The sequence below is a fragment of the Elephas maximus genome, chromosome 4 (assembly GCF_024166365.1).
Source record: "Elephas maximus indicus isolate mEleMax1 chromosome 4, mEleMax1 primary haplotype, whole genome shotgun sequence".
Classification (NCBI taxonomy): domain Eukaryota; kingdom Metazoa; phylum Chordata; class Mammalia; order Proboscidea; family Elephantidae; genus Elephas; species Elephas maximus.
Window position 1 is genome coordinate 79,838,342 of NC_064822.1, and position 19,477 is coordinate 79,857,818.

General features: G+C 38.9%; 1 protein-coding gene and 1 non-coding gene across 2 annotated transcripts in view; one reads left to right on the forward strand and one right to left on the reverse strand.

Moving 5' to 3' along the window:
• Positions 1-19,477, forward strand: part of LOC126076271 (solute carrier organic anion transporter family member 1B3-like) — a 47,226-nt gene that overhangs the window by 13,633 nt on the left and 14,116 nt on the right. The window contains exons 7-10 of the mRNA XM_049884842.1: positions 8,285-8,527; positions 11,705-11,869; positions 15,422-15,617; positions 17,536-17,701. Coding sequence (XP_049740799.1) covers positions 8,285-8,527; positions 11,705-11,869; positions 15,422-15,617; positions 17,536-17,701 — 770 coding nt within the window. The remainder of the gene's footprint in view (positions 1-8,284; positions 8,528-11,704; positions 11,870-15,421; positions 15,618-17,535; positions 17,702-19,477) is intronic.
• Positions 1,483-1,591, reverse strand: LOC126076642 (U6 spliceosomal RNA). Its single transcript, XR_007517567.1, has one exon. It is a non-coding gene; the product is annotated as a U6 spliceosomal RNA (small nuclear RNA).

Genomic DNA, 19,477 nt, shown 5'->3' on the forward strand with positions numbered 1-19,477 from the left:
ACTAATCATAGGTCTCTCAATATGCCCTGTCATCTCACACTTCTCTGAGTTTACACTTGGAAAACCTTATCTCCCTTTTCCGTCTGCATAACCCTTAAAATTTCTTCCAAAATGTGGCTCCTCTTCAGAGAAGCCTTATTTCACCATCTCCTACTGGCCCAAAGTCAGATGCCTCTTCCCTCCTCTCTGGTCCTACTGATCACCAAAACCATCAGTTTACTTTAGCCTGTATCATAATGAATCATAAATATTTGTGAACTTGTCTGTCATCTCTTTTAGAACATGACAGAACGATGTCTATCTTAACATATAATAACTGATTAGTGTGTATGAATAGGCAAATGTGACTTTCTATTTCACCGAGTCTTCAACGGATCACTGCAAGGAGATCAAAGGATTCATCTTCCAAGTGCAGTTGACCTCATATTAGGCCAAGAGTAGCCTGAAACTACTATAAAGCTAAAACAACTACCTGATGAAATGTTATATATCCTGTATTTTAGATGGGTGGATTAGAGCAGGGGAGGCATTGGTGGTTCGGTAGTAGAATTCTCACCTCCCATGGAAGAGACTCTCATTCAATTCCAAGCCAATTCACCTCATAAGCAGTTACCACCTGTCCATTGATGGAGGCTTGAGTATTGCTATGATGCTGAACAGGTTTTAGCGGAGCTTCCAAATGAAGACGGACTAGGAAGGAAAGCTTGGCAATCTATTTCTGAAAAGCAGCCAGTGAAAACGCTATGGATCACAATGGTCCCATATGGAACAGATCATAGAGATAGAGCAAGATCAGGCAGTGTTTTGGTCTGTTGTGCATGGGGGCGCCATGAGTTGGGCAAAGTTGTAGGGCAGATAACAACAGCAGCATACTATACATTATTGTTACTCATTCACCTTTGATTCATCATTTTTATTTTTTTAATCACAAAGAGTACTGAAATAGGTGCTAACAGTGTTTAGAGTGATAGTTTTGTAACTCCCCTCTGCACTCAGAAAACTCCCCTCTGTACTCAGAAAACTCCCCTCTGTACTCAGAAATCCCCTCTGTACAGGCAGTTCCCTGGTTACAAATAGATCATTCCTAAGTGTGCCTTTAAGTCGAATTTGTAGCTACATCAGAAAAGGTGCATACGGCTCTTATTTAGCCTTACTTTAGTGAAGGGAGCCCTGGTAGCACAGTGGTTAAAGCACTTGGCTGCTCTCTAAAAGGTCCGTGATTCTAACCTACTAGCAGCTTCACAGGAGAAGGATAATGACAGTCTGCTTCTGTAAAGATTTACGGGCCTTGGAAACCCTACGGGGCAGTTCTACTCTGTTCTCACCACCACCCCTTTATAGTGGAGTCAATTCCGAATCATAGCGACGCTATAGGACAGAGTAGAACTGCCCCATAGAGTTTCCAAGGAGTACCCGGTGGATTCAAACCGCTGACCTTTTGATTAGCAGCTGTAGCTCTTAATCACTACGCCACCAGGGTTTCCAAATATGGAACACTTCAGGAATTTGCATGTCATCCTTGTGCAGGGACCATGCTAATCTTCTCTGGATCATTCCAGTTCCTTAGTACATGTGCTGCCGAAGCGAGCACAGGCTCCATGAGCCAGAATCAACTGGTCGGCAGTGAGTTTAATTTTTTTGGATTAGTGCAAAAGAAGGCTCAAAGCCTTTTCAATGATTTAAAAGCTGCATGAGCAGCAAGCGAAGGTGCTTGTGATAAAGAATTTTTTGTGAGTAGGGGTTGGTTCAGTAGTTTCAAAATTACAGCAAATGTACATAACATTAAAGGGCAAGTACTAGCTGTCTGGAAACACTGGTGGCATAGTGGTTAAGTGCTATGGCTGCTAACCAAAGGGTCAGCAGTTCGAATCCACCAGGCGCTCCTTGGAAACTCTATTGGGCAGTTCTACGCTGTCCTATAGGGTCGCTATGAGTCGGAACTGACTCGATGGCCCTGGGTTTGTTTTTTTTTTGTTTACTAGCTGTCTGTAAGTCCGACATTTGTAACCCAAGGACTTAACAGTACTCACAGCATTTTAGAATTCCTGGTGGTTTTATTTTTAACTGCTGAATGTTCAGACCTTATTACAACTCTCCTTGTTCACTGATAAGTATGACATGTACATATTATAAAGTACTTTTTGCCAAATGCCAACGCCTGGAGGAGCCAAAGAGGTAACACAAATGAGTAAAGAGTGTCAGGTATAGGAAACTCTGGTGTGGTGGATGGACTGGGAAGAACTGGTGGTGGTGAAGTGCCCCCCCCCGCCAAAAGTGCAGGGGGTATTCAGCCCCAGCCTATTTTCCTCGTGCAGAAATTTGGGTCCAGCATTGACAAGATCTTCTGATTGGTTTTCAAGAAAATCTGGAAATTCAGATTTTCATGTGGAATTACCCAATTTTTAAGGCAGTATATGAGCTAAGGAAAATGTTTTGGCAGGCCATATCTAGAAAGTTTATGGCCTTTAGTCCCTATGTGGAGGCCAATGATAGAGCAGGAAAAAATGTCATCAGACTGGCATCTTGACAGATTGTAAATAAGTATTTAGCCTGTAGAGTGAGTCGCTGATTTAAGCAATCATTTCCTAGAGTCTATATGAATTGTTCCGACTCGACGGCAATGGGTTTTAATGGGTTGTTAGATGAATTGTAGGAAACCCTGGTAGCGTAGTGGTTAGGTGCTATGGCTGCTAAGCAAAGGGTGGGCTTTTTTACATGAATTGTTGATCATGGAATGATCAAACAAAATCACATTGCCATCAAGTCGATTTGGACTCATAGTGACCCTAAAAGACAGAAGAGAACTGCCCCATAGGGTTTACAAGGAGAGGCTGGTGTATTTGAGCTGCTGACCTTTTGGTTAGCAGCCAATCACTTTAACCATTGCACCACCAGGATTCCTACATAAAATCAAACCCATTGTCAATGAGTTGATTCCGACTCATAGTGACCCTACAGGACAGAGTAGAACTGCCCCATACCGTTTCCAAGGAGCACCTGGTGGATTCAAACTGCCGACCTTTTCTTTAATAGCTGAAACTCTTTACCACTGCACCACCACAGCTTCTAAATAAAAAACTAAAACCAAACCCGTTGCCAGTCAAGTCGATTCCTACTCATAGCAACCCTGTAGGTCAGAGTAGCACTGCCCCACAGGGTTTCCAAAGAGCGCCTGGTGAATTTGAATAGCCGACCTTTTGGTTAGCAGCCATAGCACTGAACCACTAGGACACGAGGGTTTCCTCAGCGTTTATATAGGACCATTTAATTTTAAACCCAGGTTGTGCAGACTTAAAAACCAAGTATATAAAATAGAACAAAAAAATTATTTCCAGGTAATTTTAAATCAAATCAATATTTTCTCGTGTTAATGAGTTTTCTTTTTTAATCAAAGAGTAATGGTACCATTTAAATTGGGTTCAAACTTCTATGGCACGCGTGTGTGTGTACGCATGTGTGCACGTGTGCTTTCTTACTACTTGGAAAGTTTATTTTACATTTATTGAAACAAACTCATTTATACCAGTTTAGATATACAATTTACACACCACACATATATATGCATTAAAACGAAAATACAGGTGAAATGTTGTTGTTGTTACGTGCTGCCTGGTCCTGAACCATCCTTACAATCATTGTGATGCTCGAGCTCATTGTTGCAGCCACTGTGTCAATCCACCTCGTTGAGGGTCTTCCCCTTTTCCACTGACCCTGTACTCTGCCAAGCATGATGTCCTTCTCCAGGGGCTGATCCCTCCTAACAACATGCCCAAAGTATGTAAGACACAGTCTCGCCATCTTTGCTTCTGAGGAGCATTCTGGCTGTAGTTCTTCCAAGACAAATTTGTTTGTTCTTTTGGCAGTCCATGGTATATTCAATATTCTTCGCCAACACCACAATTCAAAGGTGTCAATTCTTCTTCAGTCTTCCTTATTCATTGTCCAGCTTTCACATGCATATGATGCATTGAAAATACCATGGCTTGGGTCAGGCACACCTTAGTTCAAGGTGACACCTTTGCTTCTCAACACTTTAAAGAGGTCCTTTGTAGCAGACTTACCCAATGCAATGTGTCTTTTGATTTCTTGACTGCTGCTTCCATGGCTGTTGATTGTGGATCCAAGTAAAATGAAATCCTTGACAACTTCAATCTTTTCTCTGTTTATCATGATGTTGCTCCCAGTTGTGAGGATTTTTTTTTTTTTTTTATGTTGAGGTGCGATCCATACTGAAGGCTGTGGTCTTTGATCTTCATTAGTGAGTGCTTCAAGTTCTCTTCAGTTTCAGCAAGCAAGGCTGTGTCATCTGCATAACACAGGCTGTTAATAAGTCTTCCTCCAATCCCGATGCCCCGGTCTTCTTCATAATTATTCTAATGTCACTAAGTTCCCTAGAGAATTTCTTCAGTGCTTAAAACTCTTTCAACTACAGAGGACAGACACATTATTCTAACTAGTTTAAATGCACAGAGAAATTTACTGGGTCACATGATTAAAAAGTCAGCTATAGTGCTCTCCTCAAATAACATCATCAGGAATCCTTCTCCATCTTTGCCTCTAGTTCTCTCTGTGCCAGCACCCTTCTCTTACGCCCCCATGAGGTGGCAAAGATGTCCACCAACAGCTCCAAGCTTACATTCTCCCCTAATTCACTTTCCTCACTGAAAGGGAAAGTCTCTATCCCAACACCTTCAGGGAAGCCCCGGAAGGGACTCCCAGTGGCTCAGGCGGTATCCCCAGGCCCATCCCAGAAGTCCTCACGGTAACTCACAGATTTGCCAGGTCTGGGTAACAGCTCCATTCCTCTCAAAGAAGCTGTGCCTTCCCAGGGGAAGTCTACAGTGCTATTACCAATAGGTGGGGTGGGAGTGGGAGGGGCCTATCCTTCTGTGATTAGCACTCAGTAGATGTCAACTGCCTGCCTTCTCTCACTCCAGAGGAAACCCTCTGTACTTCCTCAAGTCACTGCAATGATCTGCACCTCTATGTTAAAATGCACTGAACAGATTTTTAGTATTTTTATATGTCATAAAGTCCGAGAGAACTTCCTTGAACTGGAGCACAGTTGCCTTTAAATGCTAATTGTGAAATCCTAAATAGATTGTGAAAAGATCAAAATGAGAACTATCCAGATTAGAAAGTGCAAGGAATAAAAAACAAAACAAAAAAGCAAAATAAAATAGGACAGACAGGAAACCGATAAGAAGAGAGGGAGGCCTTCTGCATACAGAATATACTGGATGCTTTATTCCTGGTCTGGGGAACATCCTGGAATGAAGCCTGTGCAGAGGGCTGGAGAGAAAAGAGAATTCTTGGCTTCTGCCCTAGAGACTCTTCTTACTTTTAACCTTGTGATTCCTGTAATGAAGTACTTAAGATTTTAAGCTCTGACTCAGAGTGACCTGTGTCCAAATCCCCACTCCCTCCCCACCCCTCACTAACTGTGTGATCTTTGTAGGGTGATATATAATTTACTGTCTAAACCTGGGCATTTCTAAAAGTGAAAGAGGTTGCTATAATAATTTCGTCAGGGACAAAGGTAATGAACCTCTTCAGAATCTCATTACTTTATGGTCATTCTTCTCATAAACAAAATAACAAATACTTGTATTTTTAGTGGCACATAATAATAAATGCAAAATTTACTCTGCACTTATTATTAGGCAGTGTTGATTTTTTTTCTTATACTCGCTATAATCCTATTGTGTCATCTGCATAACACAGGTTGTTAATGAGTCCTCCTCCAATCCTGATGCCCTGTTCTTCTTCATATAGTCCAGCTTCTCGGATTATATGCTCAGCATACAGATTGAATAGGTATGGTGAAAGAATACAACCCTGACGCACACCTTTCCTGACTTTAAACCAATCAGTATCCCCTTGTTCTGTCCAAACAACTGCCTCTTGATCTATGTAAAGGTTCCTCATGAGCACAATTAAGTGTTCTGGAATTCCCATTCTTCGCAGTGTTATCCAGTTTGTTATGATCCACCCAGTCAAATGCGTTTGCGTAATCAATAAAACACAGGTAAACATCCTTCTGGTATTCTCTGCTTTCAGCCAGGATCCATCTGACATCAGCAATGACATCCCTGGTTCCATGGCCTCTTCTGAAACCAGCCTGAATTTCTGGCAGTTCCCTGTCGATATACGGCTGAAGCCGTTTTTGAATGATCTTCAGCAAAATTTTGCTTGTGTATAATATTAATGAAATTGTTCTATAATTTCCACATTCGGTTGGATCACCTTTCTTGGGAATAGGCATAAATATGGATCTCTTCCAATCAGTTGGCCAGGAAACTGTCTTCCATATTTCTCGGCATAGAGGAGTGAGCACCTCCAGTGCTGCATCTGTTTGTTGAAACATCTCAGTTAATATTCCATCAATTCCTGGAGCCTTGTTCCTCGCCAATGTCTTCAGAGCAGCTTGGACTTCTTCCTTCAGTACCATCAGTTCCTGATCATATGCCACCTCTTGAAACGGCTGAACATCGACTAATTCTTTTTGGTATAATGACTCTGTGTATTCTTTCCACCTTCTTTTGGTGCTTCCTGCGTCGTTTAATATTTTCCCCATAGAATCCTTCACTATTGTAACTCGAGGCTTGAATTTTTTCTTGAGTTCTTTCAGCTTGAGAAATGCCAAGCGTGTTCTTCCCTTTTGGTTTTCCATCTCCAGCTCTTTGCACATGTCATTAAAATACTTTACTTTGTCTTCTCGAGCCGCCCTTTGAAATCTTCTGTTCAATTCTTTTACTTCATCAATTCTTCCTTTTACTTTAGCTGCTCAACTTTCAATAGCTAGTTTCAGAGTCTCCTCTGACATCCATCTTGGTCTTTTCTTTCTTTTTGTCTTTTCAATGACCTCTTGCTTTCTTCATGGGTGATGTCCTTGATGTCGTTCCACAACTTGTCTGGTCTTCGGTCACTAGTGTTCAATGCAGCTCTAACCCAGTCATCTTTTGAGTGCCTTCCAACCTGGAGGGCTCATCTTCCAGCACTATATCAGACAATGTTCTGCTTCTATTCATAAGGTTTTCACTGGCTAATGCTTTTCAGAAGTAGACTGCTGGGTCCTTCTTCCTAGTCTGTCTTAGTCTGGAAGCTCAGCTGAAACCTGTCCTCCATGGGTGACCCTGATGGTATCTGAATACCGGTGGCATAGCTTCCAGCATCACAGCAACACACAAGCCCTGCAGTATAACAAACTGACAGACAAGTGGGGGACAGGTGAAATAAGATGGTTAAATTATCCCTGGATCACTGTAAGTTTTTTTTTTTTTTTATATCTTTTTGTGCTAAAGTGTATATATATATATGGAGCCCTGGTGGCACGGTGGTTAAGAGATCACCTGATAACCAAAAGGTCAGCAGTTCAAATCCACCAGCCACTCCTTGGAAACCCAATAGGGCAGTTCTACTCTATCTTAAAGAGTTGCTGTGATTTGGAATCGACTCTACGGCACCTAACAACAATAAGAAAGTATATATAACATACAATTTTGCACTTTAATAATGTATAAGTGTATAATTCAGGGTCGTTAATTACATTCACAGCTTTGTACAACCATCACCATCATCTATTTCTAAAACTTTTTCATCATCCTGAATAAAACTCTGTACCCATCAATAAATAACTCCCCCTTCCCTCCTCCTACCAGCCCCTTGAATGAATAAACAAAATGTAGTCTATACATGCAATGAAATATTATTTAGTATAAAAAGGAATGAAATTTGAACACATGCTATAGTATGGATGAACCTTGAAAACTCTGCTGAGTGAAATACATGAATCACAAAAGGACAAACATTGTATGATTCCACTTACATAAAATATCTAGAATGGATTAGAGGTTTTCTGGGTCACTTTTAAACTCAATTTTTATTGTTTGTAGTTTTTCACCAATGATATCTTCTGTGCCATCAAGAGAGTTCGAAATGCAGGTTTCTGGAAAAAAAAATTGTGCCACTATTAGCTCTGAGAATTTCTTGCAAACTGCTATAAATTTTAATGCTGGTGCTTTCTTGACCTCAAGTTTATACAGGATCAGGCAATGATCCCAATGTCACGACTGATTTCTGAACAACAGCAGTTGTAAGATGTTATCCTGATTCCAGAGATGGCAAAGTATGAAAAAAAAAGAAAATAGTGTCTTAGAATTGATGAAATATAACTTACTTTCTTCATCTCTAGAGGGTAGCAGTCATTCTCATTATTGCCCAGAATTTATTGCTTTTCAAAGTGATTTTTGACTGACATTTTCTCTCTAATTCTTTATTATAGGTAGTATCCTAATAACTCCTAAGGATTCTCGTTGGGTTGGTGCTTGGTGGCTTGGTTTCCTTGTTGCTGGGGCAGTTTCCGTTATTTCTTCCATACCATTCTTTTTCCTTCCCAAAAATCTGGATAAACCACAGAAAGAGAGGAAAGTTTCAGTACCTTCACATGCCCCCGAAACAAACAAAGAAGTGAAGTTAGCAGCCAAATTAACCAACTATGAACAAAATGTTACTGGAAATATGACTGGTGAGTACTTCATAGTTTTGTTCAATTTAGAATCGTTAATCCCAGTGGAATGGAAGAATGAGTATTCCAAAATGGTAAATCATACCCAAATCATCTTGAGTTAGCTTTCTTCTGCACTAAATTTACCTGAATTATTTTTCTAAAACTTCTATTGAAGTTCGTAAATATTTCCTAAGCACTTACCAGTGGTCTGAAGAGAAGAGGGTTAGGTATGTGGTCTTTAGCAGGGAGAAATAAAAAACTAAAAATTCCGATACTTCTAAATCAGAGAGTGCATTTTCATTTCCCTCTAAGTAATTATAGTAAGATTATTGGGAGTGGGGGTATATAGAAAAATACATTGTTTAACTAAATATTAATAAATGAAGTGGATGCAATTGTGGTAGTTATGACTGTTGGAGTCTGTCATGTGATTAATGATTCTCTACCATATTCTAGTGTCTTTTCTTTCAAATATGAGCCCTGGGGGCTATGGAAGAAGCACTGAGAAGTAATAGTGGGAAGGATGACCTAGTCAGTAGCAGCAAAAGAAAGACAGTTGAAACAATAAGGTGTTGACAGCAGCAGTTTTAAGATTCAAGAGCAAAGAAATGGTGACATAGTAAAGTCAAAGCAGAGTAATGCCTAAACTCTTGTCAACCTTTCCAGCTTTAAGTGGAGGTAGGATTAAGGATTCTCATAGTCTATGTTCTCCCTCATCACTTGTTCCACTCACCCATTTTTATTGTTTCTTTCTCCTCCTCCCCATGACTCTAAGAGCAACACTGGAGCCAACTTGTATTGGTTCATAGAGAAGACTGTAAAATTTTTAGCTGTGTCCATGGCTTATTACCATAAAAAGGCAATCCCTTGGTTACAAATGTCTGACTTAAGGACAACTCCTACTTGACCTTTAATGTTATGTAAATTTGCCCTCACTTTGAAATGGCTGAAAAAATCCATTCTTGCAAAAATTCTTCATCCTAATCACCTTCACTTGCCGCATGTGAAGCTTTTCAAGCATTGCAAAGGCTTTGAACCTTTTCTTTCTTTTTTTAAATTGTGCTTTAGGTGAAAGTTTACAGCTCAAGTTAATTTCTCATACAAAAATGTATACAAGTATTGTTATGTGATATTAGTTGCAATCCCTATAAAGTGACAGCATACTTCCCCTTTGCACCCCAGTTTCTTGTGTCCATCCAACTAGTTCCTGCCCCCTCCTGCCTTTTCATCCTGCCTCCTGACAGAAGCTGCCCATTTGGTCTTGTGTACCTGCTTGAACAAAGAAGCACACTCTTCATGAGTATTATTTTATGTTTCATAGTCCAGTCGGATCTTTGTCTGAAGAGTGGGCTTTGGGAATGGTTTTAGTTCTGGGTTAACAGAGAGTCCAGGAGCCATGGCTTCAGTGGTTCCTCCAGTCTCAGTCAGACCATTAAGTCTGGTCTTTTTACTAGAATTTGAGCTCTGCTCTGTGCTTTTCTCCCACCCCATCAGGGACTCTCTGTTGTGTTCCCTGTCAGAGTGGTCATTGATGGTAGCTGGGTACCACCTATTTCTTCTAGTCTCAGACTGATTGAGTCTCTGGTTTATGTGGCCCTTTTGTCTCTTGGGCTAATATTTTCCTTGTGTCTTTGGTGTTCTCATTTTCCTTTGCTCCAAGTGGGTTGGGACCAACTGATGCATCTTAGATGGCCACTTGCAAGCTTTTAAGACCCCAGGTGCCACTCACCAAAGTGGGATGCAGAACATTTTCTTAGTAAACTTTGTTATGTCAATTGACCTAGATGTCCCCCAAAATCATGGTCCCCAGACTCCAGCCCCAGCTACTCTGCCCCTCAAAGTGTTTGGTTGGGTTCAGGAAACTTTTTAGCTCTTGCTTTATTCCAGTCGTACTGACTTCCCCTGTATCGTGTGTTGTCCTTCCCTTCACCTTAGAGCCATTTCTTGAACCAAAGTAAAGCTAAATAAGGACTGTATGTACCCGTTCCAACTCACCTGCAGGGTTAGGAACGGATCACGTTCATAACCCAGGGACTGCTTGTACTGCAGATCAGCGCTTGTTTCCCCAGAGTCAGTTGTCAAATATTTACCAACAGTCCAATGAGATAGAAGTTTTTGAAATTTAACTTGCACCCAAAAATAGCATATCAAGATGTTTTCATTTGGTGTATGCTGTGTTTCTACTCTATCAAAGACAAATCTATAAAAATTAGTGGATTGGGTGTAAAAACCATAAGGATGATGGCTGACTGGGCACAATAAGGATGATGAGGATGATGCAGATGCAAAAATAGGACCTTAGGTCATTAACCCAGTGTGAAGACAATCATAAAAAAAAATGCCATCGAGTCACGCCCCGTAGAGTTCCCAAGGAGCTCCTGGCGGATTTGAACTGCTGACCCTTTGGTTAGCAGCCATAGCACTTAATCACAAGCTACCAGTGTTTCCTTGCCATGGACAGAGGTTATCAATTTGTTACTGGCTTGCTTATGGGAACAGATGGTCCTGCTATCACAGTGATGATGTCACTTGAGATATAGCATCATTATCCCCTGCCTCTCCTTCTTGCATCTTAAGACAAATGATTTATAATACTTTCCGACTTACCGTAACAGTATTTTATGGTAGAAATGCTGAATTTTTAAGAAAAAAGATACCTGAGTGCTGCTACTAAAATGATCTTTAAGATTTTTTAACTTTTTAGTATTTCTGAGAATTTTAGATTATTGTATATTTAAGTAAATTTCCATTTGATACTTACTAGTACTTAATAATAATAGAGAAGAGACATGGCATATCTTATTCACTTTAATTTCTCCAGCACGTGACATATAGTCTAGTACCCAATAGAAAACCAAATATTTGCTAAATGAACTAATCGTGTATCGGTTGTATGGTAGAGTGCCAAGGAGAACCAAATATTAAGTGAACAAAGAAAGTTGAAAAACAGCTTTATATGATGCCATTTTATGATAAAATGAGCTAAGTGAACAAATATTAATGTACAAATGTTAAAAGTTGAAGGAATATCATAGAAAACTTTTGATAGTAGGATTTCAGGATATGCTTATTTTGTGTTACATATTTATGTAGTCTTAAATCTTATATAGTTTATGTTATATTTATAAAATTAAGATATTAATATATATTAAAGATGAAGTATAATATATTTTGTCTTGTTGTATTTTCTTATAGGCCTTTTCCAGTCCTTGAAAAGCATCCTTACAAACCCCCTATATGTTATATACTTGTTTTCGACATTGTTATCCGCCAGCAGTTTTATTGGTGCTTTTACTTATATCTTCAAATACATAGAACAACAGTTTGGTCAGTCAATAGCTGATGCAAACTTTTGGATGGGTAAGACAAATTGTTTACCTATTTGCTTGCTAAGAGGTACACTACCAAGTACTTGTGTTCCAAGTTGCTGAAGGGGCTCATTTTTTTTGTGAAGGCAATTTTACATTTTCATAAGCATAATTTCAACTTATGCTTTTGCAACCTTCAACTTGTTAATCTTGTGATACCATCATTGTTCCACAATTGAAGCTGCATCTCATGTTATGAGCTTCAGATAAGCTCCTGAAGGAAAAGTTGTAGTAAACAGAACATTTAGGCATGGTTTCTGCATAATTAGGGCTTATAATTTAGTGCTGGAATCCTAAAATAAATTCATTTTTATTACAAGCAATATAATCCCATTATTCATGGACTTTGAAATCAGGACTCAGTTACTTACAAAAAGTAGGACATAGATGTTCCTAAAAGGAGAGCCCATTTAAACACATCATTGATAGCTACATAATTCAAAACAAATGCCACATTTTAAAGAGTTTTTTTTTTTTTTTTTTTTTGCTATAGTATCTATTTCTTAGGGCATATAGAATATTTTATTAGAAGTCTTTATTTTTAATAACCCTTGTGGGACAATGAAACAGAAAATTACTTTCTTGTTGTTGTTGTTGTTAGATGCAGTCAAGTCAGTTCCGACTCATAGCAACCTTATGTACAACAGAAGGAAACACTTCCTAGTCCTGTGCCATCCTCACAATCATTGCTATGCTTAAGCCCATTGTTGCAGCCACTGTGTCAATCCATCACATTGAGGGCCTTCCTCTTTTTCACTGACTCTCCACTCTACCAAGCATGATGCCCTTCTCCAGGGACTAATTCTTCCTGATAACATGTTCAAATTATGTGAGATGTAGTCTCACCATCCTTGCTTCTAAGGAGCATTCTGGCTGTAGTTCTTCCAAGACAGATCTGTCTGTTCTTTTGGCAGTCCATGGTATTTTCAACATTCTTTGCCAATACCACAATTCAAAGGCGTCAATTCTTCTTCAGTCTTCCTTATTCATTGTCCAGCTTTCACATGCATATGAGGTGATCGAAAACACCATGGCTTGGGGTGGGCCAGCCTCAGTCTTCAAGGTGACCTCTTTGCTTTTTAACACTTTAAAGGGATCTTTGCAGCAGATTGCCCAATGCAATGCATCTTTTGATTTCTTGACTGCTGCTTCCATGGATGTTGATTGTGAATCCAAGTAAAACGAAATCCTTGACAACTTCAATCTTTTCTCTGTTTATTATGATGTTGCTTATTGGTCCAGCTGTAAGGATAATTTTCACATTTGGTTGGATCACCTTTCTTGGGAATAGGTATAAATATAGATCTCTTCCAGTTGTAAGAGGGAAAAATAATTTTTGTATGATTATTAAAATCCTGAATAAGCCTGTTTGCCATCTCAGGATATATGTTAGTTTAGATAAATAAGATAAATATTAATTCAAGTGTTCAATTCTAAATAACTGAGCAAATTTAGAGTGAGGTTTTTAAGGGTTGGAACTCTTCATTTCGAGGAGATATAAAGGATTCTTGAAGATGGAAGGAATACACAGAGTCAGTGTACCAAAAAGAATTGGTCGATGTTCAACCATTTCGGGAGGTATAATATGCTCAGGAACCAATGGTATTGAAGGAAGAAGTCCAAGCTCTACTGAAGTCATTGGTGAAAAACCAGGTTCAAGGAATTGTCAGAATACCTACTGTGATGTTTCAACAAACAGATTCAGCACTAGAAGTGCTCACTTGTCTATGCCAAGATATTTGGAAGACAGCTACCTAGCCGACGACTAGAAGAGATCCATATTTATGCTCATTCCCAAGAAAGGTGATCCAACTGAATGCCAAAATTATTGGAACAACATCATTAATATCACAGGCAAGTAAAATTTTGCTGAAGATCAATCAAAAGTGGCTGCAGCAGTATATTGACATGGAACTGCCAAAAATTCAAGGTGGATTCTGAAGAGGACGTGGAACCAGGGATATCATTGATGATTACAGGTGACTCCTGGATGAAAGCAGAGAATACCAGAAAGATGTTTACCTGTGTTTTATTGACTACACAAAGGCATTCTACTGTGTGGATCATAACAAATTATGGATAACATTATGAAGAATGGAAATTCCAGAACACTTACTTGTGCTCATGAGGAACCTGTACATAGATCAAGAGCCAGTTGTTCAAACAGACCAAAGGGATACTGCGTGGTTTAAAGTCAAGAAAGGTGTGCGTCAGGGTTGTATCCTTTCACCATACCTGTTTAATCCGTATGCTGAGCAGATAATCTGAGAAACTGGACTGCATAAAGAAGAACAGGGCATCAGGATTGGAGGAAGACTTATTAACGACCTGCATTATACAGATGACACAACCTTGCTTGCTGAAAGTGAAGAGGACTGGAAGCACTTACTGCTGAAGATCAAAGACCACAGTCTTCAGTGTGGATTACACCTCATCATAAAAAAATCCTCACAACTGGACCAATAAGCAATATCATCATAAACAGAGAAAAGATTGAAGTTGTCAGGGATTTCCTTTTACTTGAATCCACAATCAACAGCCATGGAAGTAGCAGTTAAGAAATCAAAAGACACATTAAAAAAAAAAAAAAAATGGCACTGGGCAAACCTGCTGCAAAGATCTCTTTAAAGTGTTAAAAAGCAAAGAAGTCACCTTGAAGACCGCGGTGTGCCCACCCCAAACTATGGTGTTTTCAATCACCTCATATGCATGTGAAAGCTGGACAATGAATAAGGAAGACTGAAGAAGAATTGACACCTTTGAATTGTGGTGTTGATGAAGAATATTGAAAATACCATGGACTGCCAGAAGAACAGACAAATCTGTCTTGGAAGAACTACAGCCAGAATCCTCCTTCGAAGCAAGGATGGTGAGAATATGTCTTATGTACTTTGGGTGAGACTATGTCTCATATACTTTGGGAGAAGCAAGGATGGTGAGACTATGTCTCATATACTTTGGACATGTTATCAGGAAGAATCAGTTCCTGGAGAAGGGCATCATGCTTGGTAGAGTGGAGAGTCAGTGAAAAAGAGGAAGGCCCTCAATATGATGGATTGACACAGTGGCTGCAACAATGGGCTGAAGTATAGCATGATGGTGAGGATGGTACAGGACTAGGAAGTGTTTTGTTCTGTAGTACATAGGGTGGCTATGAGTTGAACAGACTCAACGGTACCTAAGAACAACAAAAGGATTTTAAACGATAGAATGAAAATCTCATAGGTAGGAAGATGGTGTTTTGTTGTTTTCCAGAAAGAAAGAAAAAAAGTGCCTCATATAAAACATCTTTTCAGACACAAACAAATATTCTCAATCATTGACTTTTGCTATTGGGGATACCAAACCCTCAGCATAGGCAGGAAGAAATTAGTTTTGTGTCTTTCTTGTGGTACACGGGCCCTCAACTTTTATCCTGGCCTGCCACCCATCTACCTAAGAAAATAATATTAGATGCATTTGGCTGATAAGTATTTCATACATAAAGACATATCAGGAAAACCAGTTTATGTAATTAACATTTGTTCTTTTCTTTTATTTCTAGGAATCATCACCATACCTACTCTTTCATTTGGATTTTTTACAGGAGGATATGTAGTTAAAAAATTTAAACTTAGCTTGCTTGGAATTGCAAAATTATCCTTTTTTGCCTTAACTTTGAGTTTTGTGCTTCAACTATTTAATTTACTCCTACTCTGTGAAACCAAATCAGTTGCTGGCCTAACCTTGACCTATGATGGGTTTGTATATATCACTTACCAATTGTATGAAAGAACCTTAAGATCTTGCAGCCCAACCATCTTATATCCCCTTCATCTATTAGTCGAGACTCAGAGAAATTGTGAGTTGTTGAATGTCACACGATTCCAGACAGATTCTACATCATACCATTAGTTCCAGGGGCTCCCTGATTATCAGGCAAGGCTTTAGCCTAAAGCCAGAACAAAACCCGTTGCAGTCAAGTCGATTCCGACTCATAGCAACCGTATAGGATAGAGTAGAACTGCCCCGTAGAGTTTCCAAGGAGCGTCTGGCGGATTCGAACTGCCGAACTTTTGGTTAGTAGCAGTAGCACTTAACTACTATGCCACCAGGGTTTCCAGCCTAAAGCCAGTCCTCTGAAAATTAGTAACTGTACCATCTATTCAGAAGAAAGTATCTAGAGATACATGGGAGTTTTTTTTCATCCAACAGCATTTCATTGAGTGCTACCTGAAAGGCCAAGATTTGCAGGATATATCCATTCCCTTGTGGAACTCACAGTGTGGTGACAGCAAAAAAATAGATACAATTTATTGAGTATTTATGACATGCTAGTAACTTGGATAAGTTTCTAAGATATTAATTAGTCATAGGTTCTCAGAATGAGGTTTGATGGGCCTTGGGCGACCCTGAGACCTTATCAGGGGATCCGTGAATTCAAAACTATTTTTATAATAATATTAATTCTCATGAATGTACAGTGATATCTTCTAAAGGCTACAAGATAGGTGATGATGTCATAGCCTGACAGCTAATGATATGTATATTTGTGTATCCTTATATATTAAAAATTCCTCAATATTAATTTCTAATATAGTATATACCAATAGATAAAACTCAAACAAAAAGCTCTTGGGGCCTTCAATACTTTTTTGAGTACGAAGGACTCCTGAGACCAAAAAGTTTGAGAACTGCTGAATTAATTTATTTTCCCCCAAAACCCTATGAAGGTGATGATTGTCTATGACTTAGAAATGAAGAAACTGATTTTAGAAAGAGTAATCACACTGCTAGGAGGTGGCAGAACTGGTATGAACACAGATGTACCTGATTTCAATGTCTGGACTGGGTTCTGAACCATTCTGCCTAACCATTTCCGGTAGTATGTCCTAAAGTGGATTTCAGTATTAGGTGTGTTTAGGAAAATTACTGATAATATAATTTCTGAATCTGCTCTTTTTTATTTAAATTACTTGTTTATTCAAAAATAATTTATCAATTCTCAATAATTATCAAAGTTTCTTCCAAAATCAAGAATATTTTTAGAATCAAGAAGTAGAAAATTAATTATGAAAATAATCCCTGTTTTGTCATTCTAGTCGTGTTAGAAAACTATAACGTGTAACAGTGTTATAAAGTGAATCATCATAAAGTATATTGTAGTTTCATTTCAAAAATATAGAGAGATTTTCTAATCTTTCTCAATTTATTCTATTATTCTTGATTTTTCAAAATTGATTCCTTAAGGTTTCTCTTTTGATCATGTCAAATTCTTTTCTTAAAGAAAAATACAGATTAAATACAGATTTTTAAGTTCAACCTAGTTAAATAACATTCCAAGGCTCAAGGAACTTTACAATGAACTGGGATGAACCTCAGTCTAATGTCATTATCTTAGTGAAGAGAACTGAATCACGGAAAAATTAAATGACTTAGCTAATGTGAAATTTCTCAAGAGAACAACAAAGACCTTGTTTCTAAGTCTTTTTAAATTCTACTCATTTAGGTCATAATTCATGTCTTGGTAAAGATGGAGGATGAAAAAGTTAATGAGGATTGAAAACAAACTTGCTATTTGGTGTCATCTTTTATTAAATTTCTCTAATTAAAGGTCAACTTTCCCTTTCCCTTGTTTCTGTCTCTTTTTCTTGATATTTGTCTATCATGTATTTTCAGAAAAAAACCAGTGGCATCGCATATAAATGTACCACTTTCTTATTGCAACTCAGATTGCAATTGTGATAAAAGCCAATGGGAGCCAGTCTGTGGAGAAAATGGAATAACTTATGAGTCACCTTGTCTAGCAGGATGCAAATCTTCAGGTAGTGATAAAAAGCCTAAAGTGAGTATTAATTTTTATTTTCTCTCCTTTCCCGGGAAACCCTGGTGGAGTAGTGGTTAAGTGCTACAGGTGCTAACCAAATGGTTGGTAGTTCAAATCTGCTAGGCGCTTCTTGGAAACTCTATGGGGCAGTTCTACCCTATCCTATAGGGTCGCTATGAGTCGGAATCGACTCGACTGCAACGGGTTTGGTTTTTCAGTTTTTCTCCTCTCCCAAATCAAAATCACAGATTCAATTTAGCAATTATCAAATCTTTCTATAACTACACTATTCAGTAAAAAGATAAAAGAAAAAGATCTCCAAAGGTGTCTGTCATTGTGAGAGTTGTGATGTCATGTAAACAAAGCCTGATGTAAAATCCTGCTTGGGACACAGGTAGATTTTTCTGCTGCTTGAGTTCTAATTTGAGATTGCCTTTTTTTAATCTGGAGATTGTGAAAACATAACCTTTTGGAATTTGAATGTACTTGGGGTCTCTAGGAAGCTCCTAAATTTAAAAAAAAAAAAAAAATTGACTAGAGGATATTATTTCCACTAAGTTAGAGATATTTTACCTTTCAGGAGTTAGGGGAAATTCCTGAGTCAACCCTTTGTCAGTACGACCTACCTTTCCAGGACAGATTTTGTATATAGGCTCTGATTTATTTAACTCTGGGATCGCTACCCTTTTGACTTTTCAAGATGTAATCAAGGCTTTAGTTTCAATTCTTAACTTCTAATTTGTATTTCTCCCAAGCTGGTACTTCTCCCATCCAGGATAACTTATCATCCTGCTTGCCTAATGCCAACATCATCCATACCCAATGGCATGGACTTGATTCCTACTTATAAGTGACCTTATAGGACAGAGTAGAACTGTCCCATATGGTTTCCAAAGAGTGGCTGGTGGATTTGAACTGCTGACCTTTTGGTAAGCAGGCAAGTCCTTAACCACTGTACCACCAGGGCTCCTCATCATCCATAGATATGCCATATTTTTCTTCACACAAAGCATTCCTTTCCATCTGAACTATGGGTTCTCCTAAGTCCCCTGGATAACTCCCAACAGTTGGGGATCAGGGATGCTGTACTACAATCCACCTCCAATCCACCCAACATCTCACAAAGTTGAGAAACTGTTTTCTGGGCCCTTTTCCTATCACCAACATTAGCAACATAATCAGCTATGATGCTATTCTCTGCCACACCACCCTGTGTTTAATTTTCAAGCATTTTCCATCTTTCCCTTGACCATAGGCCACCAATTATATTATTGAAGGACACTGAGAACATTCAAACCTGACCACAACTTTAATAAACTTGTACAAATATGACCCAAAGACTGTACATAAAAGCCCACATCTCACATTTATGGCCATAGTGCCTTCTACTGAGAGTACTCCATTAATCCTTAGTGCCCCTGTGCCCACTAATGAATGCCTGGGAAAGATGTGATGTTACAATCCTAAAGAGAGCTCTGTTTACCTTGGAGACATCATCTTATTAATACTGGTAATAGCTATATGGAGGCTGTTGGGACATTCTTTCCCCAAATTCTTAGTAATCAACCATCCCTTCCTAACCACTTAAAATCATGTTCCTTGGACCCAACTTTGTTTTTACTGGCTGCATAATGGATTCCCCACATTTTATTCCCAGTGAAAAAGTAAAGCTTGGTAAAGTCAGACAAATATGGATTTAAATTCTATCTCAGTTTCTCCTTCAGTCATTAGTCCTTAGCACTGAGAGATTTGAGGTAAACTTCCCTTGAACTTCAGTTTGGCCTAGCTTCAGAA